The sequence below is a fragment of the Trachypithecus francoisi genome, unplaced genomic scaffold, assembly GCF_009764315.1.
Source record: "Trachypithecus francoisi isolate TF-2019V2 unplaced genomic scaffold, Tfra_2.0 Lachesis_group16, whole genome shotgun sequence".
Taxonomy (NCBI): Eukaryota; Metazoa; Chordata; class Mammalia; order Primates; family Cercopithecidae; genus Trachypithecus; species Trachypithecus francoisi.
Window position 1 is genome coordinate 27,127,304 of NW_022681461.1, and position 26,102 is coordinate 27,153,405.

The 26,102-nt window shown below is 41.9% G+C and overlaps 1 protein-coding gene across 4 annotated transcripts in view; it reads left to right on the forward strand.

Moving 5' to 3' along the window:
• TRPM3 (transient receptor potential cation channel subfamily M member 3) overlaps positions 1 to 26,102 on the forward strand; it is a 332,704-nt gene that overhangs the window by 222,609 nt on the left and 83,993 nt on the right. For 3 of the 4 annotated variants that reach the window (XM_033237111.1, XM_033237113.1, XM_033237114.1), the window contains 6 exons: positions 3,014 to 3,064; positions 12,851 to 12,991; positions 17,543 to 17,572; positions 18,451 to 18,740; positions 19,688 to 19,916; positions 22,689 to 22,856. In XM_033237111.1, the coding sequence (XP_033093002.1) occupies positions 3,014 to 3,064; positions 12,851 to 12,991; positions 17,543 to 17,572; positions 18,451 to 18,740; positions 19,688 to 19,916; positions 22,689 to 22,856 (909 nt within the window). Of the gene's footprint in view, positions 1 to 3,013; positions 3,065 to 12,663; positions 12,700 to 12,850; positions 12,992 to 17,542; positions 17,573 to 18,450; positions 18,741 to 19,687; positions 19,917 to 22,688; positions 22,857 to 26,102 lie in introns of all 4 variants that reach the window. The other variant, XM_033237115.1, reaches the window with a different exon arrangement.

The window sequence follows — 26,102 nt, forward strand, 5'->3', positions numbered from 1 at the left end:
GTCTAAAATCAAGGCTCTGGAAAGTTCGGTGTCTCGCGAAGGCTGCTTTTCTCTTCCAAAATGGCACCTTGTTTTTGCATTCTCCAGAAGGGACAAATGCTGTGTCCTCACAAGGCTGAAGAGACAGAGGGCAAAAGGCCTGAATGTTGTGTGAAGCTTCTCTTATAATGGCCTTAATCCCCCTTACAAAGAAGGAACCCTCAGGACCTGATCACCTCCCAAAGGCCCCACTTCTTTTCTATTATTATTATTATTATACTTTAAGTTCTAGGATACATGTGCAGAATGTGCAGGTTTGTTACACAGGTATACATGTTAAATGCCCCACTTCTTAACACTAGTGCATTGGAAATTAAGTTTCAGCATGAATTTTGGAGAAGACACAAACATTCAAACCATAGCAGACGCCAAGGTGAATTCAAGGTCACAAAACTCCTAAGAAAGAAGCCAGTGAGTACCGAACCCAAGCTTCTGTCTCAGATTATTCTACCCCTCATTTTTACAACATCTCTGTCCCATCACGCAGAGGGCAAGCAGGATGGAGCTTATTTCCTGTCCCCAGCCAGTGGTAGTTGTTAGATGGTACCACCGTGGCACCATCTGCAAAAAATAGAAACGGGTTAGCAGAATGGCTCCTGGCTTCTGTTTTCTCCACAGACTTTTCTTAGTTCAGCATACTGAGACTTTCAGGAAGAATGATGGGTTTTCGATTAGAAAAAATGAATAAATAAAGACAAGCGTTGAATGGCCTATCAATTAGAGAATCAAGGGAGTAGAGTAATTTATTCTAAAGACTGGGGCGGGGGGCGGGGGGTAGGAAAATTCTAGACTGAGAAAGGCCCAGTAAGTTTGATCACTTCAGTCTGCTACTGGTGGCTTCCCAGAATACTTTGTTGACAATTATGGAACAGTAAATAGCCTCAGTAATAATAATAACTAACACTGATTGGCATTAAGCACCATTTTTAATAGCTTTATAAAGATTATATCATCATTTAATCCTCACAACAACCCCATCAGATAAAGTGATACTATCATTCCCATTTTAAAGATGATAAAACTGAGTCACAGTTAAGTAGCTTGCCCATGTTCAGAGCCGGTAAGCGGCAGAGGTGTAGAGGCAGGCACCCTGACTCCAGAATCTGTAGGTTCAATCACTGCACAATCCAGCATCCCCTCAGTGGAAAAAGAGCTCTGATGGGCATGTCCACATGAATGGGCAGGTCATTGCAGCAGTTCACAGGCCTGTCTAAATACTTGAATGATTGCAACAGTGCTTAAGAATTTGCCATTGGCTGGGTGCAGTGGCCTCCCAGCATGTTGGGAGGCTGAGGCGGACGGATTACTTGAGGTCAGGAGTTTGAGACCAGCCTGGCCGACATGATGAAACTCCATCTCTACTAAAAATACAAAATTTAGCTGGGCGTGGTGGTGCATGCCTGTAATCTCAGTTACTCCAGAGGCTGAGACAGGAGAATTGCTTGAACCCTGGAGGTAGAGGTTGCAGTGAGCTGAGATCACACCACTGCACTCCAGCCTGGGTGACAGAGCAAGACTAACTAAAAAAAAAAAAAAAAGAAAGAAAAAAGCCATCACTATTTTAGATTCTCTCATAATCTAACCAGATTTAGCAAATAAAATGCAGGAATGCCCACTTAAATGTGAATTTCAGATTAACAACAGACAATTTTGTTATATCCCAAAGATTGCATGAGACATACTTAGGTTAAAATTGTACGTTGTTTATCTGAAATTCAAATTTAATTAGTCATCTTGGATTTTATCTAACGTTCCTATTCCTAAAAGACAATAGAATGGCAACTTATTTCACTTTATATTTACCTCAAACAAACATCCATCTTTTTTACGAAACTCTTTTTTTTCCAAACAGTCTGTGACTTTTTCTTTAAATCAAGTTGCAGCAAACTGTCATCCAAATCCAGCCTGCTGCCTGTGTCTGTATGCACTGCAAGCTAAGATTTTTTTTTCACATTTTTAATGGTTGAAACAATCAAAAGAAAAATGCTATATTCTATGACACATTAAAATAATATGAAATATGACTTTCTGTGCCAATAATTAAAATTTCATTGAATCATAACCAGGCTCATTTGTTACATATGAGCTATGGCTCCTTGCACATTTACAACAGCAGGGTTGAACAGTTTCAGTAAAGACTGTGTGACCCACAAAGTCTAAAGTATTTACTCTCAGGCCTTTTACAGAAAAAGTTGGCCAACCCTCTTCTCAGACAATTTCTCATTCATGATGAGTAATAAACAAGTTGCGATGGCAAAGTGCCCAAGTGTATTTCCAATGCAGTCAATGGGGCCTATTGTTCTCCCACCCTCATCCCGGCCCCCGGCTGCAAAACTGGCTTCTTCCATCACATTTTGGCCCAGCTGTCAACAGAGTTGACAACCTCCCTTACAAAGTTTGAACCTAGAACCTCAAATACATTTGCTTGAGGGAATACACTTTAAAAACTGCCAACGTGTTTGTTTAGAAGAAACAGGTATGGCCGGTGTGGTGGCTTATGCCTATAATCCCAGCACTTTGGGAGGCTGAGGCAGGAGGATTGCTTGAGGCCAGGAATTCAAGACAAGCCTGGGCAACATAGTGAGATCCCATCTCTAAAAAAAAATTTTTAATAAAAACATTAGCCAGGCATGGTGTTGTATACCTGTAGTCCCAGCTACTCAGGGGGCTAAGGGGAGCCCAAGAGTTCGAGGCTGCAGTGAGCTGTGATTATGCCGTTGCACTCCAACCTGGGTAACAGAAGAACCTGCGTCAAAACAAAACAAAACAAAAGTCACTGACAAAGCTTTTCATCTGCAAATGGGGACAATGTAAAAGAAAGAAAGAAAAGGCAGATACACTGAGCAACTAAAACAAGGTCCATCTTAATGAACTGCCCTCCACCAGCCAGAGCCCTTCCTTCCAGATCCTTCTTGCCTTGCCAACCAGAGCCCCTGACTAGCAAAACTGTTTGATTCTTCTTTATTGTTTTCAGAGACATGGGCCCTCAAATACATTGTACCACTTGGTCAGGGATGTCAAAAAGGTAAGAATCCTCTCGACTGCAGGTCGGAGGCCCTGTCTTGACTGCTTCCTGTGATTAGAGAGTGCCTCTGTTTTGCATGAGCTGCCAGAGTATTCCTGTCCCTATCAGGTGCCCCTCATTTTGGAACAGCGTGTGTGCGTGTGTCTTTTAACTCTGAAGCTTCTGTTCATGATGCAGCTGTGGTGTTATCACCAATCGCCGTGCTTTTAGATGCTTTCGTTGGACATAATGCTTTTGGGTAGTGGAACTCTCAGCTTTTCCCTTGCCAAGTGGATTTATGCCATTACCTGTATTTTTCCATATGCCCCTGACTGTTTGGGGAGCTGGTTTCCATGCTGCCTGACTGACCACAAGAGTAAATTTTCATTCACCAGTTCCTGATACAATGTCACATCTACTACTACATAGAGTAGAGTCAGTAAGCACAGCTCCAAATTTTCTAAAAACAGGGACTAAAACATAAATATGCATTCCATTCTTCTAACATTCTATTTTTTCCAGAATACTTTTTCACTCTTGTCATCTCGTTGGATGGGAAAAAAGTGTTGGTAGGTATGGATCAGGTAGAATTATTTTCATTTTACAGATGAGGAAGCCGAACTACAAGGAGATGAGAGCTATATTGGTGGTTAGTGAAGAGCTAGGTTTAAAGCTCAGTTTCTTTTATTAATAATGATAAAATAATAATAATAGTCATGAGCTAGTGATGACTAGGTATACAGCATTGCTGCATACTTTCAGTGCATCTTAACTCATTTAATCTTCACAACAATTCTATGAAATAGAATTATTATTTTATTATTACAGGCTAGGCACAGTGACTCATGCCTGTAATCCCAGCACTTTGGGGGGCCAAGGTGGGTGGATCACCTGAGGTCAGGAGTTCAAGGCCAGCCTGGTCTGGTCAACATGGTGAAACCCTGTCTCTACTAAAAATAAAAAAGTTAGCCGGGTGTGGTGGTATGCACCTGTAATCTCAGCTACTTGGGAGACTGAGGCAGGAGAATCACTTGGACCCGGGAGGTAGAGGCTGCAGTGAGCCGAGATCACGCACTGCACTCCAGCCTGAGCAACAGAGTGAGATTCCATCTTTAAAAAAATTATTATTTTATTATTATAATGTAGTTTTATTCCCATTTAAAGACAAGAAGAATGAGGCATCGGGAGATTCTGTTAAATCTTAGCCAAGTGCTTGTTCTTTTGCCCCATATTATCTCCTTCAGAGGTAGCTTGAGTTCTGAACCCTTAAACCCATCCCAGAAAGTGATGTTTTAATTCCAAAAAATAAAACAGAAGATGACACTGCCCCCGCCCCATACAGATGTGCCCATACACACATGCACACATATGCCCACTATCACCACTTAGTAACAATTGTTCACGAAAGTCCACAGGACATATTCAGAGAAAGCTACAAAGTGAAGTCAAAAATACAGTATGATTCCTTCATCTCACAGGAAGTGATTGGCTAGAATTGCCCTTAGGCATCGTGTAACTACTTTTTTATTTTTCCTTTGAAAGGCCAAGCAAAGGCCCTGGGCTACTTATAATGTACCTATTCACCTGCTGGACCTTTGCTAAGAATGAGTAAAGGATATAAAAATAACACAAAAAAAATCAAAATCTCCATCCTTTGGCCCTTGCAAACTTTCCTCCCATCTCATGAAGGACTTTTCATCTGCCTGAGTGGGTGAAGCCTGTAGTTCTTTCAAAACAAGGGGAGAAGACACTATGCAATCTGTACTCCCAACTCAACAACCACTTTCCTGAGATTGTATCTTTCACTGGTCTACCCATTCCATGCCATCGTAGTAGATCTGCCTTCAACAAACCCATTTCTCTTTTCTTTGAACCTTCCAATTTTGTCTAATTCATCCTGGCTTAAAATTGCCTGAAAACTAAACTCAGAAGATTAGAAGTAGACACATTTGATGTGTCTTCTTCAGCGAGATAGTTGTTGCTCATGTTCAATCAAATGTTTTGAGTTTTTCTAAAGTAATGACTTGGGGTATTCTCTCCTTCCTTAAGTTAATCTCTGTCCCTGAAGGAATTGTGAGGTTTTCTAAGGAGACAGCTATGCCTTTATCCCTCAATCCCAGTCATCACCAACCCAAACCTTTCAAAATAGTCGCTCATCCAATTCAACGACCCAGCCTCCCAGCAATAATGTCTTGTCTAATTTTCAAAGGGATTTTTGCAGTTAGATTTCACTGAGTGTAAATGATTAAAATCCCTCTTATTACTTTCTTTTCCACATAGGACTCTGCTTTGCAATATTGTTTTCTCTTTTCTGAAATCCCTTGAGCTGCCTTTTGCATTTGCTCACGTCACCTGTATTATTAGAAGGCATGTAAAGTATCTCTAAGATAGGGGGTTTTTGTAGCTTCTCAGCTAAAGATGTACCTCAAAAATAATATACGCTAACAAGAAAGAACAGGATGGTAAGAATTTGGGAGGAAGAAGGATTAAAAGCAACTTTTTTTTTTCCTTTTAAGTATGATCCAAATATTAGAGCAAGAAAATCATTATATAAGCATGCATTTACCATTTACTTACAAATTTAGTAACTGGAAAAAATGATAACAAATGACCAAGAATAGTACTGAACTGGCCTAGAAATAATTTATCCTTTTACCTGGAAAAAGAGACTGCCAATAAGACAGGAAGAAACAGAAAGCCAATGTTTAATTTCTTCCCTTGGGAAAAAGTAGAAGCAGGAAATGCAGAATTCATTATTTCCAGGACCACGGTAAGTATCCGACGATGGGAGAGCAAGAAAGATGAACAACGGTAGTCACAGGAGTCTCAGTGCCTACATTTTATGTTATATGGATTAAGGGAGCTGAAAATGAAGATTTTTGTTTGTTTGGTGTTTGGGGAAGAAGTAAATAAGGGAGAAATTAACATTGGTGTACAACTTTCTCAGGTGACTTTCAGCAGTTTTCAGATGGTTTCAGGTGACTTTCAGGTGGTTTCAAGTGACTTCCAGCAATTTAGGCCAATGAGATAATCAAAGGCTGCGAAACTAGAGTTAAAATGCTAAGAAAATCTTGGGAACTTAAAGCAATTTTCAAAATTAAGGAACATAATAATAAGTAACGTGTGCTTTCTTCTTTACAATTATGGGGGCAAATATATGTGTGCATATATGTTTAATCTGGACAAAAATTAATAAGTTATTAACTCTGGTACAAAACGCTATTCATGAATTAGGAACATAGTCCTAGACCTTGAGCATAGTGTTTGATAATACATCTGTAAAACTGTATGTAAATAACTCTTAAGAACCAAAGGAATGCATTGAGGAATTATCAGACCATCATAAGTCAATCAGCATGACATCTCCAGTTCACCTCTTCTTTGAGACCAACAGAGCTAAATGTGGGGAACTGCTCCCAAGCTTGTTTTGAAATCTCAAATTATTTATATCAAGGGAACAATCTAGCAGCAATGAGGTAAAAAGAGTGGCTCTTCAGCATTAATCAGAAATTTAAATTGTTTTAAACCAACCCAGTTCCCTGAACTATTTTCATGCATAAATCCATTGAATGTACCAATGCTCTCATATTAAACCAGAGTGGCCCAAGTCTGTCTGCTTTTCTGTGGAATATAACCTGCCATTTTAGTAGCTGTCTGCTCAATTTGTGCCTCTGTATGTTTTAAAGTAGTTTTTTCCTTTCTTAAATGTGCTAATACTTCAAATTACCTATACTATCGTTCCCCACTAAAGGAGGATGCTTTTTGAGTATTATGTAGAACTGGTGGTGAAATTATGATAATTTAAAGTTCATTTACATGGGAATTAAGACCCAGAGCTTTTCAGAATGCAAAAGAAAAAAAAGCATTTCGGACACACTTTGGGTAAGGAAAGGCATTTGCATAATCCCATCTGCTAAATGCATGGAAATTTGCAAAAGCATTATTATATTTCAGAGGATTGGTTGCCCGATATATTGCCATGTTATGGGACTGCACACTGGGGTGATGTCCTCTTTTCCCCTGAGCTTCCACCAGCTGAAGTCCCTACTGGGTGATTACTCACACCAACTGCAGTCCACTTTTCTTTATTGTACAAGCTGTCCCAGGGGAGTCTTTTCTTCACACTCCCTTGGTAAACCTGACAACCAGCAATCATTTCATACCTTATGTATATCAGAAAGAACCAATCTTGTTTTGAAGGCTTGTTATGAGTTTCAAAGGAAAAAAGTTTTCCTAAAGAGTTGAGATCTGATAGTGATATCATGAGCTGACATCTGAAAAACCCCAATCATTTTGAAGAGCAGATCTAATTAGTGAATTTAAACTAGCATTTTAATGAAAAGGTTTCCTTATGCATGGCATGAAGTAAACCTTAGCTTCAGGTTAGTAGTTCATAGCATGAAAAAAGAAGACAACATTTTCAAGTTGTCAAATTGTACCTACCCATAGAACTCAAGCCTGTCTAGCAAATTATTTGAATCACATGACCTCCCATTGTTAAGGCATGAAATGGGAAATAATAGGTCAGGCTTTACCAATTACCAAAGTCATTACCGAAGGGGGTGGGGGAAGTGCTAGAACAGAAACAGCAGGCAGAATGACTGTTCCTCCAGTATCCCTTTTGACTTCTAATTTGAAAAGGACCCAAGCAAAGGAAGACTCCTCCAGAAGGTGTTTGGGCTTTACCTGTTGGCATGTGAGGTGCTGCTCACCTTCTCTGCTTTTTCCAGAGGAGCTGGATGCACTGAGCACTACCCCATCCCCATCTATCCTTTTACCATCCCTTGTCTCCAAGCCTCTGGTTCCACTAACCAAACTCTAGGGGATCATTGGAAGCTACATCAACCTTGGAAGCTCTGAACAGGGTCTTTGACCAGTGGGCCAAAAGGAGTAAGAGCAGCCTGCCAGGTAGTGGTCATATAGTTGGATTTTTAGAAATAGACAGGATCTTAGAAGTGACTGTATCCAAGCCACCTATTTTCACAACATAAACTGAGGTACAGAGAGAGGAAGTGATCTAGCCAGGGTCACATGGGGGCAGGGCCATGGCCCATCCCAAGGCTGTTTCTTCTGTGGGGTCACGTTGCTGGCTGCTCTCTGAATGAGTATCCATAAAGTCCCCTCTGCCTGGCAATACCCATCCTAGGAGAATCAATGCAAATGCATAATCTGTGACATCCACAGGTCCCAGTGATCAAGGCCATTGGCCCAGCATTGTATCATGCACTTAGGCTGCCATCCCCCTCAGAGTCCACGCAGGACACCTATCCCAAGAGGCCTAAATTGTACTCAATTTTATTCATGCTATAAAATCGATTTCTTCTTTCCCAAGGTTTCCACTCTTCCTAGTAAGAAAGGAAAAGTTATTCCCTAACTTCTTTGCTCCCTAAAATCTCTGTGAAGAAACATGTGATCCAGCCTTGCAGGCTGAATTCAAACACATTACTTGTTAAATTTTCACTCCTCCAAATATCACTTCCAGGAGAGCATCCGACTCACTCCTTAGCTCCCAATCCTTCATCCACTCTGGGTTTGTTTATATGGCCTTATGGTATGTATAAAACAGAAGATGGTAAGGTGCACTTTGGGAGGCTGAGATGGGCGGATCACCTAAGGTCAGGAGTTCGAGACCAGCCTGACCGACATGGTGAAACCCCATCAAAAAACTCGCCGGGCATGATGGCACATGCCTGTAATCTCAGCTACTCTGGAGGCTGAGGCAGGAGAATCGCTTGAACCTGGGAGGCAGAGGTTGCAGTGAGTCGAGATGGTGCCATTGCACTCCAGCTTGGGCGACAAGAGCAAAACTCCGTCTCAAAAGAAAAAAAAAAAAAAAAAAAAAAACGGAAGAGTCAGGAAAATGCTGGGGAGGGAGGAATTCTCACTGGCTTAGATTAGGTGAATATTGCCCCCTTGTGGTCAAACAGAATACAGGAACCTCAGTGGTAACGGAATCATTTATTCTCCTTCAGGGCTGACCAAACATAAATCATTCTGAAAGAATCAAGCTTTATATGAGACGATCCCAGCACCTTCTTGCCGATATATACCCCTAAAAGTCCTTTATGGATATAGCCATTTTCTAAAAATGTTCTATTTGCCCCTTAAATGTTTATTGATTTTGAATTTTACTATAATCACTTTCCTGACAACTCCCAAAGATACCTCGAAAGCATAAATATTCCCTTCCAGTATTGGTCTTCAAGCAATATTGGTGTCTTGTTTTTAGAATTCTAACTGATGCTTACACCTATGTTTCTCAAAGCAAAATACATAGGTGTTAGGCTTGGTATTACTTTTATTTTATTTTATTTATTTTATTTTATTTATTTTAAAGACAGAGTCTTGCTCTGTCGCCCAGACTGGAGTGCAGTGGTGCAATCTCGGCTCACTTCAACATCCACCTCTCAGGTTCAAGCAATTCTCCTGCCTCAGCCTCCCAAGTAGCTGAGATTACAGGTGCACGCTGCCATGCCTGGCTAATTTTTTGTATTTTAGTAGAGACAGGGTTTCACCATGTTGCCCAGACTGGTCTCAAACTCCTGAGCTCAGGCGATCCACCCGCCTCAGCCTCCCAGAGTGCTAGGATTACAGGTGTGAGCCCACATTTAAAATTTTTTAAATTCCTGCAAGATTAAAACTAGGCACAAATTTATAGAGCTGCTCTGATTGCCTTTTTATAGCATCACAATAAGTCCTTTGAGGATTTTCCTGAAACCTGGTCTTTGAACATTGCAGACCATAAAGGCCGTGGAGTTCAAGCCCCTTTCACTGGAAAGAAATCTGAGAGCCTAAGGGAAAGTGTCTGCTGGCCAAAGGACAGAGAGAAGCCCAGGGCAGCTGACTGGAAGCTGGTGTGCTTCCTCCTCACCCTGCCAAGGAAAATGACACGATGGGTGGGCATCCTCGGGCAGTCGTCCCCATAGGAGCCCCATCGCTATGAATGAGGCTCACCCAGGCTGGTCCAGTCTTTGAGACTCTTCTACTCTTTAAATAACAGCCTCGCCTAACAGTACAGGAGAGCCAGAGGATACAGAAACTGTGGCCTTGTTAGTCTGCCCCAACATAATAGAGAAAAGTAGTTGCATTAGTACTATTTTTAAACTCAGTTTAATTTTATGGGAAGGCTAATACATGAAAAGTTACTATCTTAAAACTTTCTCTGAGCTCCCTTTTTAATATTTTTTTGCCATGCTTTGCATAAAGAAGGCGGACAATTGGTCTTTCTTAGCCTGAGGATAGCTTAGCTTGCTGATTCAGTTAGATGGATAAAGATAATCTTCAAACAAAGGAGATTCTGAAATTCTGAGGAGGGTAGAGGCCATTTTTGTGACGGGACTATTCAGCTCATCAAATGGATGCCAGATTAGGCTATGGAGGGCCAACGTCAAGGACGAAAGGGATCTGTGTCTCAAAATGTTCCCCCTCATATATGATGCCCTTTACACAGCCCCATTTTGCCTGGCTGGCTCCAGTTAGATGTCCAAGCCTGCCATGTACCTCAAGCCAAGGGATAGGTAGAACCCAGTGGCCTGGGGTGGGAGCTAATTCTGGGGACAGCAAGGAAGTCTAAAAAGCAGCAATGGGCCAGGCACGGTGGCTCACGCCTGTAATCCCAGCACTTTGGGAGGCTGAGGTGAGAGGATCACCTGAGGTCAGGAGTTTGAGACCAGCCTGGCCAACATGGCAAAACCCTGTCTCTACTAAAAATACAAAAATTAGCTGGGCATGGTGGCGTACACCTGTAGTCCCAGCTACTCAGGAGGCTGAGGCAGGAGAATCACTTGAACCCAGGAGGCAGAGGTTGCAGTGAGCCCAGATCACGCCATTGCACTCCAGCCTGGGCAACGAGAGTGAAACTCTAAAAAAAAAAAAAAAAAAAAAAAAAGCAGCAATGGAGTCTTACATGCTTGAGGCTGGTGCTTCAATTACTATCCCATTGTTCTCACCCCATTGAGGATAGCCACTGAATTCCAGATACAGCATTACCTGTATTTCAAAGCAAATTTCCATAGTGAACTAGGGCTATTCCAACCAGGGATGACCAACAGATTGTGGCTAGTTGGTTTTGTTACTGAGAACATAACACCAAAAAACCCAAACCCAGACTTGATCCCAACCACATCAATTAATTTCACTGTTTTACTGGTTTATACTTTCAACAAAAACACTCTGAGTGCCCACCATATGCCAGGCATATTATAAGAGGTTCTGAGGATATAAAGATAAATCAAACAAGAAAAATACAGAGCTATAGGTTTAATGATAGGATGCAGAGGGATACCTCTAATCCTGAATCCCAAAACCTTCAAATGAATACAGTTGCCCACAGAAAACTTGAGTAAGGACAACTGAAAACCTACCCTCAGGTTAGCAAAAAAAATTTAATTAATTTCTGACTGAAAGTAATTAGCTTTTGACACTATGAATTTCCCAGTTCTGCTGCCTAATCTACCACTACCACCAGACCCTTACTGAGTAGACAAGCAGTTTGACAAACTTGGGTGTGCATCAGAATCACCTGAGGAGCTAGGAAAGGACGTAGAGGCCCCGATACATTGAAGTAAGTGAGACAAAGTCCAGGTGTTTGCAATGTCACCAAGTTTCCCAGGGTATTCTGATGCCACCAAAGTTGGAAAACGACCACTATACATAATGAACGTCTTCTGTGAAGTGGCAGAAATCTCACACAGCATCCTGGGTGGGTCCTTCATTAAGGACAAAAGTGGATGGAGCCCTCGTGTCTGTCCAAAATAGATCTAAGGGCATGAGACTTCCCACGCGGTGTCACACCCAGCCATTTATGGTATAGAGCACTCTCCTGCAAGAAGGAGCTGCAGCAGGCAGTGAGAGTGGATTGGAATTCGCTGTGCACTCAGACTTTCTCACAAATGGAACTAACTCTCCCTTGGCCTAACAGCAAAAATTTTCTTTAGAACCTAAACTTTAGAAGTCGAAAGCAGTATTGAGTAAATAATAAGAAAATCTTTATTATTTTTGCATCTAGCGATGGCAAACAGCTCAAAAAGACACCATAACTCTAGATCTTTAAGAAATGTTACTCTCTTTAAAAGAAAAAATGAAAAAAAATCTCCTTAATTCTAGAAAAATAAATACTCCATTGCTAAAATGGCTTCTCCAATTTCTCTCCGTCTTCTCTTTAAATGCAAGGGATGTTCATGTACAACCTCATCCTGACACCCAAAATCCCCTCCCTAAATATTGCTCTTCTTTTATGAAAAAAGCATCCGTTTTTTAAAATTATGGATAGAGGTTTTGTATTAAAGGAGACCTGAGTCCTAAAATCCCAGCTGATGGAGGCCCTGGTAATGACACTCATCTTCTGAGAGGAGTCTTCCTTTAGTGGGTGGTAAAAACCAAATGATATCAAGAGAGTGGTAACAGGCCTGGGCCACAGGCAGAAAGAGGGGCTTGGGGAGCCTTTGGGGAAACCTAGTTCCTAGTGCCTGGGAGTGATAGCATTTGCCGTGTCTAGCCTTGTGTTTCTTCTACACTGGTGTTTTTTTCTCCCCAGCTGAAGACTTGAATAAATATTTTGATTTTCTATTATTGCCGACGATTACTGCATCTTCTTATTTAACTTATGTCTTCTTTCCAAGCGAGAGTATCCAGGTTTCGGTTGGATCTATTTTAAGGTGAATTAATTAACCAGCATAATAATACATTCATATGTTTCTTTTTTCAATTTTTTTTTACTCTAGTTACAGAATACATGAACTAGAATCCCTAGTAAACCACGTTGTCTTTTGGATTTGTCTGTTTGTTTGTTTCATTCTACCCTGACAGGGGAACCTGCCCCCGGACTACAGAATCAGCCTGATTGACATCGGCCTGGTGATCGAGTACCTGATGGGCGGGGCTTATCGCTGCAACTACACGCGCAAGCGCTTCCGGACTCTCTACCACAACCTCTTCGGCCCCAAGAGGGTGAGGCTGGCTGCAAGTTCAGGGCCCCTCCTGGAAGGACTAGGGTGTATGGGATTTGGGTTGTGGCTTCTTTGTCTCCAAGGGGAATTAAAATCAAAAACTTGCACTGAGAGTGAGCCTATACAATCAAAGAATAGTAATGAAATTCAAATTAATCTTATCATTGAGATTATTAAACTCAGCAGTTTTCCAGGTTTTGGGTCTTTATACCTTTAAAAATTGTTGAGAACCTCAAAGAGCTTTTATCTATGGGAATTCTACCTATCGGTGTTTATTTACCATGTTAGAAATTTAAATGGAGACTCTAAAAATATTTAATTCATTTTAAGTTAAACATAGGAATCCCCATTATATGTGAACATAAAGAACATGTTTATAAAAAATATATTTTCAAAAACAAAGAACAAATTCATAATAGGAACATTTTTTATCTTTTGCAAATTTCTGTAATGTCCAGCTTAATAGAAGAGAGCTAGATATCTACTTGTGGATTCAGTCTATTGTAGGATGTTCTGGTTAAAGTATATAAAGAAAATCTGACCCCACAAAAACACATGACAAACATAGCAAATATATCAAAGGAAGGAGTATTTTAATCCTCTTTACATATAATTGTAGCTATCCTTTTTTTGATACTACACCAAAATTTAGTAAGTAACCGTTTCTTAAAAATGAGTTGCAAGGTGAAATCTAAAACCATATAAGTGAACTTTTCAAATTCTGTTACATTAAAATCCACTAGTCAAGCCAGCCATGGTCCCAGCTACTAAGGAGGCTGAGGCAGGAGACTTGCTTGAGCCCAGGAGTTCGAGGCTGTAGTATACTATTATAATGCCTGTGAGTAGCCCCTGCCCTGCAACCTGGACAATGTAGTGAGACTGTGACTCTAAAACAAATAAAATAATAACAAAGTAAAATCCAGTGGTCGGCCGGGCGCGGTGGCTCAAGCCTGTAATCCCAGCACTTTGGGAGGCCGAGACGGGCGGATCACGAGGTCAGGAGATCGAGACCATCCTGGCTAATACGGTGAACCCCGTCTCTACTAAAAAATACAAAAACTAGCGGGCGAGGTGGCGGGCGCCTGTAGTCCCAGCTACTTGGGAGGCTGAGGCAGGAGAATGGCGGAAACCAGGAGGCGGAGCTTGCAGTGAGCTGAGATCTGGCCACTGCACTCCAGTCCGGGCGACAGAGCGAGACTCCGCCTCAAAAAAAAAAAAAAAAAAAAAAAAAAAAAAATCCAGTGGTCTATCTTATGCTTTGATGGATCTTGTAACATCATAGATTGGTCATGGAAAATTATTGGTTTGTGAAGGTATGCAGCTCTTCCAAATACTGACACATTTTATTATACAGTTTCATTAGTATCACCTCTATCTCATGGGAAGTGTCTTTCAGTCCTGAAAAGCTGTCAAAGTCACGGTGGGGGTGCGGGGAGTAGATATAAGTTTTCTAAAATCCCAATTTTTTTCTTAAAAGTTTGAATTTTGTCATTGGCAACAAATACTATCTATTGTTTTCCTTGAAATAACAGCCTCACTTTGGTCATTCCAAACACATCTGCCAAAGGTCCAAGTCTACACAACCTTAGTCCATCTGCCAATCAGTCCTTCAAGTAAAAATTATATTCCATGAAAAAAAAAGTGGCTATAATACAATCCAAACAATCACATAAGTGCATTTCCTCAGGACAACCCATAATAGTTCAGTATACAGCAGAACTATTTTAGGAGTATACTTCCCATTTCATCCCACAGAACAGTAAAAAGACGGTTAATCAAGGGTAAGGATTTAATAATGTTAATTGTTTTTTAGTCCTCAACAAGGTCTTTTTTTTTTTTTTTTTTTTTTGAGACGGAGTCTTGCTCTGCCACCAGGCTGGAGTGCAGTGGCCGGATCTCAGCTCACTGCAATCTCCGCCTCCCGGGTTTACGCCATTCTCCTGCCTCAGCCTCCCGAGTAGCTGGGACTACAGGCGCCCGCCTCGTCGCCCGGCGAGTTTTTTGTATTTTTAAGTAGAGACAGGGTTTCACCGTATTAGCCAGGATGGTCTCGATCTCCTGACCTCGTGATCCGCCCGTCTCGGCCTCCCAAAGTGCTGGGATTACAGGCTTGAGCTACCGCGCCCGGCCCTGGTCATTCTTAAGTAAAACAGTTGCATTTGATTTCTGCAAGTGCATAATACTGGAGTCTAATGACATCTGGTAAAGGTGGGTACCACTGCCTTTGTTCTTGCTAAGGCACCCAACAGCTTTACTCACCATTGCTTTTGTACCATCAGTACAAATGTCAAGATGGTGCCAAACCCAATTACATCCTAGTACTATTAAGAAAATAGCTTTGACTACACACACCCTCTCAAAATGTTTCAGGGAGCCTCATGACCCATGGGCCACATTCTGAGAATTACTGCTCTAGCTGGTAGTGGGCATAATTTTTTTTTTTTTTTTTTTTTTTTTTTTTTTTTGAGACGCAGTCTCACCCTGTTGCCCAGACTGGAGTACAGTGGTGTGATCTCAGCTCACTACAACCGCCACCTCCCAGGTTCAAGTGATTCTCCTACCTCAGCCTCCCGAGTAGCCAGGATTACAGGCACATGCCACTACACTCAGCTAATTTTTGTATTTTTTAGTAGAGATGGGGTTTTGCCATGTTGGCCAGGCTGGTCTTGAACTCCTGACCTCAGGTGATCCACCTGCTGCCTTGGCCTCCCAAACTGCTGGAATGACAGGCGTGAGCCACTGTGCCGAGTCATGATTTTTATATTTAACAAAGTTTTTTTCTGATTCTGAAAGCATTTTGTGGAACTAGTAAAGAACTTTGAAAACACCTAAAATTTAACAAAAGGGATTTGTTTGAAAATGAAATATAACAGAATTAAATAAAAAAAAACCAATAAAGATAAATAAGAAAAAAATGAAATAGATATTAGCCTAGTAGTCATTTTAGAAGCTGAAAGAGAAAGAGAAAAATAGAGAGAGAAAGAGAGAGAGAGATTCGGTTTGAGCTGTTCTAACGTGAATAGTCAAATACAATTTGGAGGAACTGTAAGTGCTGTACCCTTACCATTTACTCAAATAACTTTCAAGATGATGCCCAACCATTCTGAAATATTTAAAAGCTTAAAATTGGTCTTCCTGGCCCCTGAGATGTAATTTTGTATTACCTGCTGTTAAATATAGATCAGGGTCTGTGTCCTTCTGAGTTGCCTTTTCTCTCCGACTCAGCCTGTGCCTGTTTTGCACCTTCCCAGCATGGCCAATGATGCTTCCTGTGTGCTGACACTTTCCATGCTATTGAGCACCTTTGCCACCATCAGCACAGGCCCTCTGGCCCCACTCGCTCTTGCCCTGATGGGCAGCAGCACAGGGAAACGGCCAGCATAAAGCATCTAAACATATTAATATATTTCTGAATAACATCCCAAGTCTCCAGATAATAGAGGCTTTTCAGAGGTTTGAGAAATACATGATTCGATCTGCTTGATTGAAGGTTTCCTTGTTCATTTGTCTTGGTCTGTTCGGGCTGCTACGACAAAATACCATCAGTGGGATGTCTTATAACAACAGAAATTCATTTCTCACAGTTCTGGAGGGTAGGAAGTCCAAGATCTAGGGACCAACAGATTTACTGTCTGTTGAGAACCTGCTTCCTCATTCATAGTGACACCTTCTCACTGTGTCCTCATCCAGTAGAAGGGTGAATGAGCTGCATTGAGCCTCTTTTATAAGGGTACTAATCCCATTCCTGAGGGCTCTTCTCTCTTGATCTAATCACCTCCCAGAAAGTGTCCCCCCTAATACCATCACCTTTGGAATTAGAATATCAACATATGAATTTGGGGGGGCGAAAACATTCAGACCAAAGCACTCATTCAAATACTAGATGTTGTGAAGGTGTCAGCCAAGCAAGATGCTTATAGAAGGTGAAAGAAATCTTGGTTCACAAAAGTCATTATCAACCTGCAGGCTCTATCCTCAGGCAATCTCATTATGCCTGGCCAGTTTCCTCATTTTCTGTAGATTCATTAAAATCACCAAATCCAAAATTCTCTCGGAATTTCTATAAATCAGTTCTTCTTGTGGCGTTTTATTTGGCAAAATAAAATTAATGCTATATGGTACAATAGTGTTCTTATATCACCTGTTTAAAATATAATAGGACTCTTGGAGGCTGGGTGTGGAGGCTCATGCCTATAATCCCAGTACTTTGGGAGGCTGAGGTGGGAGGATCACTTGAGCCCAAGAGTTTGAGACCAGCCTGGCAACATAGTGAGACCCCCATCTCTACAAAACGTTTTTAAAAGTTAGCCAAGCATGGTAACGTGTACCTCTACTCTCAGCTACTTGGGGCACTGAAGTAGGAGAATCACTTGAGCCCAGGAGGTTGAGGCTGCAGTGAGCCATGATTGTGCCTCTGCACTCCAACCCAGGTAACAAAGTGAGACCTTGTCTCAATAAAAACAAAACCAAAAAGATATAATAGGACTCTTCTTACCTTTATGAAAGAAAGATCTAACTGATCTAACTTTGTTCACAACATTTTTTTTAACAGCCCAAAGCCTTGAAACTGCTGGGAATGGAGGTAAGTGTTTGTCCAAATTATTAGCGTCAATGATTTATTCTCTTTGTTACCCATTATATATATGCTATATATATAGTATATATATAATAATATATAGTGTATATATAATAGATACACTATATGTAATATATATACTATAAATATATAGTATATATAATGTGTAATACTATATATACTACATACTATAGTACGTATACATTATATATGTATAATATATATATATAATGTGTCATAAGGGTTCCTCACAGCACCTTTGAAAATTCCACCATGAGGTTGTATCTGCAATGCAAACAAACAAACAAAAATCCTATTTGAAATACTAACCTGAAAACCAAGGAAGCATATAAATTCTAGTAATCAAAATCTATTGGAGTGTTTACAAATGGTGACAGGTCCAAAGGCCAGAACTACTTCAGAATTGCATTTTATAAGTATTCAGAAACTTGAGATAAATTATCCATTTGCCATCTTTTGTTCATGTGGTTACGGTCGTGTATGCAAATAAAAATCTAGGCTGTCCTTATCCTTTCGGTAAAAAGGGTAGTGCTCTCCATAATTAGGTACAAACAAGATTACCCTTTGAACAAAGGTAATGTTTCACACAGAAGTGAAAAGAAAGAAAATGGCCCATTAAAAAATAATTTTTTAAATCAGAGTGTAACACTGACATGTTCCCCCAGCACTGTGCTTATGCATTTATCATCACTTGTTTTAAAGTTGGGCATGGATGAGCTTGTGAGTTCTTTTAGGACGGAAGCTGGCCTAGTTCATTTCAGTACTGATCCCAGAGCTAGCTGGGAGAAGATATACAATTGCTACTTGCTGAAGTGCACCGATTCATTTCTAACTCAGCCTGTGTGATTTCCCTATAATTACAGGATGATATTCCCTTGAGGCGAGGAAGAAAGACAACCAAGAAACGTGAAGAAGAGGTAGACATTGACTTGGATGATCCTGAGATCAACCACTTCCCCTTCCCTTTCCACGAGCTCATGGTGTGGGCTGTCCTCATGAAGCGGCAGAAGATGGCCCTGTTCTTCTGGCAGCATGGTGAGGAGGCCATGGCCAAGGCCCTGGTGGCCTGTAAGCTCTGCAAAGCCATGGCTCATGAGGCCTCTGAGAACGACATGGTTGATGACATTTCCCAGGAGCTGAATCACAATTCCAGGTGGGTCCATCCAGCAAAGGGCTGGTCGGGGGAGAGGAGGAAAGGTGGGCTCCCAGTGCTGGAAGGTCTGAGCTACTCAGAACTTTAAGGGAAGTCAGTATCACCCCAGTGATGCACACACAAGATGGACACAAACAATTCCCCTTTATTGTGCACAGTGCCACAGACAGTGTGGTACATATAGAAACATGGAACATTTTATTTCATCCTCTCAACTACCCCATGAGGTAGGTCCCATAGTTATGCACTTCTTTCAGCAAGGAAAAATGGGGCTCAGAGAATTTAAGATCACACATTTGTGGTGGCAAGGCTGGAATGTGAACTGAAGTTTGACACATTTAACAGGACATACTGCCTGGTGTAGTGGCTCATGCCTGTAATCCCAGCACTTTGGGAGGTTGAGATGTGTGGATCATTTGAGCCCAGAAGTTTGAGACCAGCCTGGGCAACATAGCAAGACCCCATCTCTAAAAAAAATTAAAAATTAGCTGGGTGTGGTGGTGCATGCCTGTAGTCCTAGCTACTCAGGAGGCTAAGGTGCGAGGATCTCTTGAGCCCAGGGGGTCAAGACTGCAGTGAGCCTTGATCATTCCACTGCACTCCAGCCTGGGAAACAGAGAGAGACCCTGTCTCAAAAAAAAAAAAAAAAAAGACATACTGTACTCGATTGATTGATTACTCCATCCCCTACACTCATATGACTGAATCTGAGGGCCTGAGTACAGAGATCATGTATTGTTTGACTTACACCCCCAGTTCTATACATGGTATCTGGCACATAGTAGATGCTTAGTGGATGTTGGCTGGATGAATTTAGAAACAGACCAGACCCCACATGAAACAACTACATCACACAGTGACCACATTTTCTGGTTGGCCAGCAGGTCCACTTATCTTATAAGTCTCCAAGCTGACCTGAAGGAATGTCCACCCATTCTGTCTTTCAGAGACTTCGGCCAGCTGGCTGTGGAGCTCTTGGACCAGTCCTACAAGCAGGACGAACAGCTGGCCATGAAACTGCTGACGTATGAGCTGAAGAACTGGAGCAACGCCACGTGCCTGCAGCTTGCAGTGGCTGCCAAACACCGCGACTTCATCGCGCACACGTGCAGCCAGATGCTGCTCACCGACATGTGGATGGGCCGGCTCCGCATGCGCAAGAACTCAGGCCTCAAGGTCAGCACGCCCAACAAGGCCCTCCTGGCTATGAGGACCAGCGGGTGGGCTAGAGTTTTCCCAGCCAAAATCTGCTGTGGGATTGGGCATCCTCTTATCTCAGGCGGGTGGTTCTAAATCCTAACTGTGCCTCAGAATCCTGTAGAGTGTTGCTTGGTTTTGTTTTTCCCATATAGAGGCTGGGGCTTCCCCCTGGGTCCTGCTGCATCAGCATCTCTAGAGAGGGTGCCCGGACATTAATATTTTTTGGAGGATCCAAAGGGGCTGCCATTTGCATGAGCAAAGCCAGCTGTACCAGGAGTCCCCACCTAGGCCACCTGTCACTGCAGAGGATGCCTGAACCCCTGGCCCTCCTTGGCATCATGTCATAGAGACATTGGCTCTTACCAGATGTGCTTGAGAGGTCTTTTTAAACTAAAATAAAACTGAGATAGATTTATTTGTAAAGCCATTGCTAGATAATCCTAATCTATTCTTAAGAAAAACAAGTCGCAGATCAGTGTGTATAATCTGAGGTCATTTTTAATGTGTCTACATATAGTTATGTCTGTATAAACTATCCTATAAAAACCAGGCAGGACACATAGTAAATTGTCAGCAGCGGTTACCTCTGAGGTTGAATGGACTATGAAAGGGATGTTACTGTTTTTAAGGGAAATAGGATGGTGTATAGTGTTTGCTTTTTTAATGTTCTTTTCAGTGTTTTTCAAGGAAAATATGAAACCGAAAAAGGAAAAGAAAGACAGAAAAAAATGGGAGATGGAAGATTGAAAGGATATGGGGAGTTTTTTGTTTGTTTTAATTTAAGGTATACAACATGATGGGTTTTGGGTTTTTTTTTTTTTGAGATTTTTGGAGGGGGTTGTTTTTTGTTTGTTTGTTTTTGAGACAAGGTCTTGCTCTGTCACCCAGGCTGGAGTACAGAGGTGTGATATTGGCTCACTGCAACCTCCAACTCCCACGTTCAAGCGATTCTCCTGCCTCAGCCTCCCAAGTAGCTGGGATTACAGGCACAAGCAACTATGCCTAGCTAATTTTTGTATTTGTAGTACAGATGGGGTTTCATCATGTTGGTCAGCCTGGTCTTGAACCTCAAGTGATCCACCCGCCTTGGCCTCCCAAAGTGCCGGGATTACAGGCATGAACCTCTGGCACCCAGACACAACATGAGGTTTTGATATACACTGTGAAATGGTCACTCTAGTCGAGCAAATTAGCATATCCATCATCTTGCCTCATTACCCTTCCTTGTGTGTGTAAGAGCACCTAAAATCTACTCTCTTAGCAAATTTCCAGTATACAGTACCATATTTCAGCTAGAGTCCTCGTGTTGGACATGACATCTGTATGGTACATACTCATCCTACATATCTACAACTTTGTACCCTTTGACCTGTATGGCCCCATTTCCCATTTCCTCCCCTCCCCAACCTCACCCCTGCCCCTGACACCCACCATTTTATGGGACCAACACCCTTTCTCCATACCACTCTTCCTGTGGGCTCTTGGCCTAGAGTCACAGAAAGGTTCTGTGACGTGGGTCATGGGCACTCCATAGCCACACTGCTAGTGACCGCCAAGCCCGGCCTCAGGAAGGGAGCCAAGCCGGCTCTCAGCTCCGAGGACAGGGTGTCGTGTCCCCTGAAGACTGCCAGCATGCCACCTGAGCCTTCCTAGGACAGCCAGGCACCCAGAATTCAGCGTCATGAATTCACAGCCATTTTCCATGAACTACTCTGGTGTCCCTGTGGGCATTCAAGCAAGGACTGTCCCTGCCTCATTACTTGAGGATCATTTTTACTGACCCTTCAGAGGGGTCTTAGCCCCTCACCTTGGAGCAGTTTCTTCAAGGAGGTTGATGTTTAGAAGTCTTGTGCCCCAGAATTGTTTTAGGATTGAGAGAAGAAGTGAGAGAGGACTTGGGGAATACAGTCGGACATCAGTATTATCATGCAGAAACACACTTGTTCATTCTGAAGAATGAGACCGCCCTCTCAGAAGAAAGGCTTCCGTATTTAGTGTCCTCGTATAGATGTATGCATGATGTTTATACATGAGAGAACTATAGTGCGGGCTTCTCCTGGGGCTTGTGTGTAAGGGGATTCTCTCAGTGCATACGGAGCCCACTGGGGGTGTGTGTGTGTGTGTGGTGTGTGTGTGTGTGTGTTTTCTGCTGTATCGTAGCAAATACCAGGAAGATGCCCGAAAATGAATTAAATGCTTTCCTACATGTATTCTCTCAAGGTCAACTTAGGACAGCATTCTTTTTTTACAGAGATAATCAGATAACACATAATCCACTCCACTTGACACATTAGCAAAAAAAAAAAAAAAAAAAAGGCCAGTGGACAGATGTATGAATTGATTTCACAGTCAAAATCAAGGGCTGTCTAATGGCTAAATGTAAATCTGAATTCTTTCCCACTTTTGCCTTAAATAGAGTCTCTTTTTCCTCTGTTACCCACATGCAAAGTGGGTGTTAATTGGGTAAGACAAATTTGGGCAAAATGCTTTTTTCCTCCAAAAATGAGACTGAGCTGTGCAAAATATTTCCTAGATGGGACAAAATGATCCTCTTAGTATTAATATGTTAATATGTTAGTTATTCAGATGTCCAGGTCCCCCACAGAGCATATAACTGTGTGTGCACATGTACACACACACATGCACACAGTCTTATACCCCACACCTCAGGCTCTCTGATTCTAAACAACCACCCTAATCTTAATCCTTTAAATGTGATTATTATTATTATCATTATTATTACTTTAGGTAATTCTGGGAATTCTACTTCCTCCTTCAATTCTCAGCTTGGAGTTCAAGAACAAAGACGACATGCCCTATATGTCTCAGGCCCAGGAAATCCACCTCCAAGAGAAGGAGGCAGAAGAACCAGAGAAGCCCACGAAAGAAAAAGATGAAGAGGACATGGAGCTCACAGTAAGAAAACACTGCACAGTTATTCTCTGTGGGCACAATTCCTAATCCACTCGTCCCACCAATATGCTCAAGACTCAGTAACTCCTTAGGTCACACATCTGTTCCCAGCCTTCCACCAAGTTTAACCATGGAGTGCTTTCATTTCAGTATTGCAACCAAGGTATTGGAAAAGTGTAAATAACATGACCTCAGGGTCCACCCATATGTGAAATCTTGCAGCCAGCTAGTGGTGCAGGACAAACCAGTGAAATTCTAAAGCAAGACGCCCTACGTTTTCCAAACAAGCAAAGCTTTTTGAACAACCAGATGATATATCTGTCTCAGCACACAAAGAAGGAAAGGGAATCCATGAGTTGGGAGCAGCCGGCTTCACTGAGCTGGTACTGTTCTGCGGATCAGAAGCTAAGCCTGTATCTGTCTTCAGGGTCAGGCTCACAATTACAGCACTAATTGAATTTTGAGGTTTGTATGCAAAGCTTTTATTAGCTCTTCCTGGTATAATTATAGAGCATAGAGGCTTTGTTCTGCAGAGGGAAGGGGGCAGCTGGACATGGGACAGCTTCTTGCAACCCCCGCCTGAGCAGCGTGACTGCCACTGGCTCATACGCAGAGGCTAAAAATATCACATGCTGTTAAAGGGACAAACAAGGCTTCATAGCTTGGAAGTCATCAAGCAACAGCTCCATAAGGACTTTCTCAATTTGCCTTACCCTCCCTCACCACCCCCGCCAGTGACCGTTGCTGTAGTGACCCAGAAGAAGCTATAAGGGGTGAAATCAAAAATTAGTTTTGCTCAGGTGACAAAAGGCCTTTGCACTATTATCCTAGTGGGACAGCAGTGCGAATTGTTTCTCCTGCAGGTAAACAATATTTCCTTCCAGTAGGCTTTTCCTAAAGATCTATTTGCAGACACAATCCCTGACTTACTGAATGAAAGGCCAACTTTTGTTTCAGTTTGAGGATTTGTATAAAAATCTGTGGAGGAGTTGGCTCAGCTCTGTAAAAGATGACTGTCTTCCCTAACAATCTCACCATAATTTTGTCCTCTGAATAGAATATAATAGCTTGATCATTAGAAGAAAACTGGCAATAGTAATACTGAATCTTTATTGAATATTTCAGCTGAACGTGTACTCTGGAACCAGAATCCTGCCTTGTCACCTACTTGCTGTGTGACCTTGGGCACAATTTTATAATCTCAAACACAGGAACAATAATGTTGTCTAACTCACAAGTAATTGTCTAGTATAAAAAGTGTGCCTGTAAACTACTTATATTGGAGACTGGCACACTATAAACCAATATTGTTTTAACAGTGCTAAGTGCTTTACCCATACTTACTAATGGAATCCTCACGAAAGTCCCACAAGATAGGCACTATTATTGCCCCCATTTTATTTATGTATTTATTTATTTATTTATTTTTATTATTATTTATTTTTAGAGACAGGGTCTCACTCTGTCACCAGGCTGGAGCAAATGGTGTCATTATAGCTCACTGTAACCTCACATTTCTGGGCTCAAGGGATCCTCCCACAATACCTGGCCTTTTTTTTTTTTTTTAAGTGATTGCCCTGGCTGATCTTGAACTCCTGGTTTCAAACAGTCCTCTAGTCTTGGTCTCCCATAGTGCTGGGATTACAGGCATGAGCCACCACGTCCAGCCCTAATTCCCATTTTACAAATGAGGAAACTGACACTCAAAGAGGTTAAATTGCTCAAGGATACCCAGCCAGTTCATGGCAAAGCTAAGATTAGAATCCAGGCATATAGGCTCCATCAGCCACACTTTTAGACGCTAGGTTAAGGGCGAGAGAGAATGTCTCTCTAGTCTCAAGCGTGGCTGCTCAGCCTATTTGGTCCACCATGTAGCAGAAAGAATCCAAAAGTGATGAATGAGCCTCCAAAGTCAAGTGTGGCACAGTCCTGACATCAGTACACGTCCTAGGAAGACATCCAGAAACTGAATCAGCGTTCTCTCTGGTTGGGTCTCAAGGAAGAAAGCAAAGGGAGGTAGCTTCCCCTGCTCAGCCTAGAGCTTTGAGAACCTGATCCTTCAAGAAGCCACCATAAGTGATGCATCTCTAGACTAAGAGGAAAGTTTAGTAACAAGAGAATAGACCCTGGCCTTGTTTACTAAGGGCCCAGTAGAAGGCTCTGTAAGAGCATTGCTGCTCGAGCTTCTCCTCCACAGGCAGAAACAGCAGGGAGAAGGAAAGAAGGAAAGGACATGTGGCCTGGCAAACTCAGGGCTGGACAGCAGTTGTCTGTAACGTGGACCCCTCCCTTGACTCTGATGGCAAATTCTGTCAGTGTTCGGGCACTGGTCAGTAGACAGAACCTGGAGAGAACTGCAGAGTGCAGCTCATTGGCACCTCTCCTCCTTTTATGGGATTGAGATTTGAGCTTCTGTGTTAAACCAGTATATCCTCTCTTGGAATGGGACATTTTCCTTTGACCCGTCCAAAATGATACACGAAAATATCAACCTCAATTCACTCCATTTTTTGTAGCTTTTAGTAGTTTAGTTCACCTCAAAAGAACTTTCTCAGCCTTGACATCTGTGTCTAGCCAGCATAGATTCTCAAATCATGCTGTGCAGTTTTGTCTATATTTGACCCTGTTAGATTCTGCTTCAAGGAATGTCAAAGGAAATGCCTGAATACAGGGAAAAGACACAAACAAAATCAAAAGTTAAGCTGCTTAGGCTGGAATTAATGAAATGTCAAAAATGCTTTACTTAAATCCATGAAAGACAAGCCTTTTACAAAGGTTTCATGCTGGAATATATCTGAATAATAAAGGCAAAACAGGTTTTTGTTTTTGTTTTGAATGCAGTGCTGGATAAATGTCTCCACTTTGCCTAATAAAGTCCCCACAAGTCCACAGACCCAGAGCATGTCTATAGCTCTGTTGGGAAAGTCACCATCCCCAGAAGTTACCCCAAAATGACACTCTCCAAGATGCCTAAAAACCTTCCAGCTGTCTTTACTTTCATCTCATTGTGTCCCCAAATAGCATTAGATACTCAAGCATATAAATAAGCAGAACAGAAGCATGATAATTATGTTACATAAATTATAGACAGCCACACGTCATGTAACCTCAGAGTTTCTTGAGGTCAATGATCAATATTTATAGAACTCTATCACAGTCTAGTGTGTCTTGTCCATCAGAAAGATTTACTCCACTCACTGATGAAAATAAACACTTTAACAAGTCGTAGTATGGAATCTAACTTCTTCA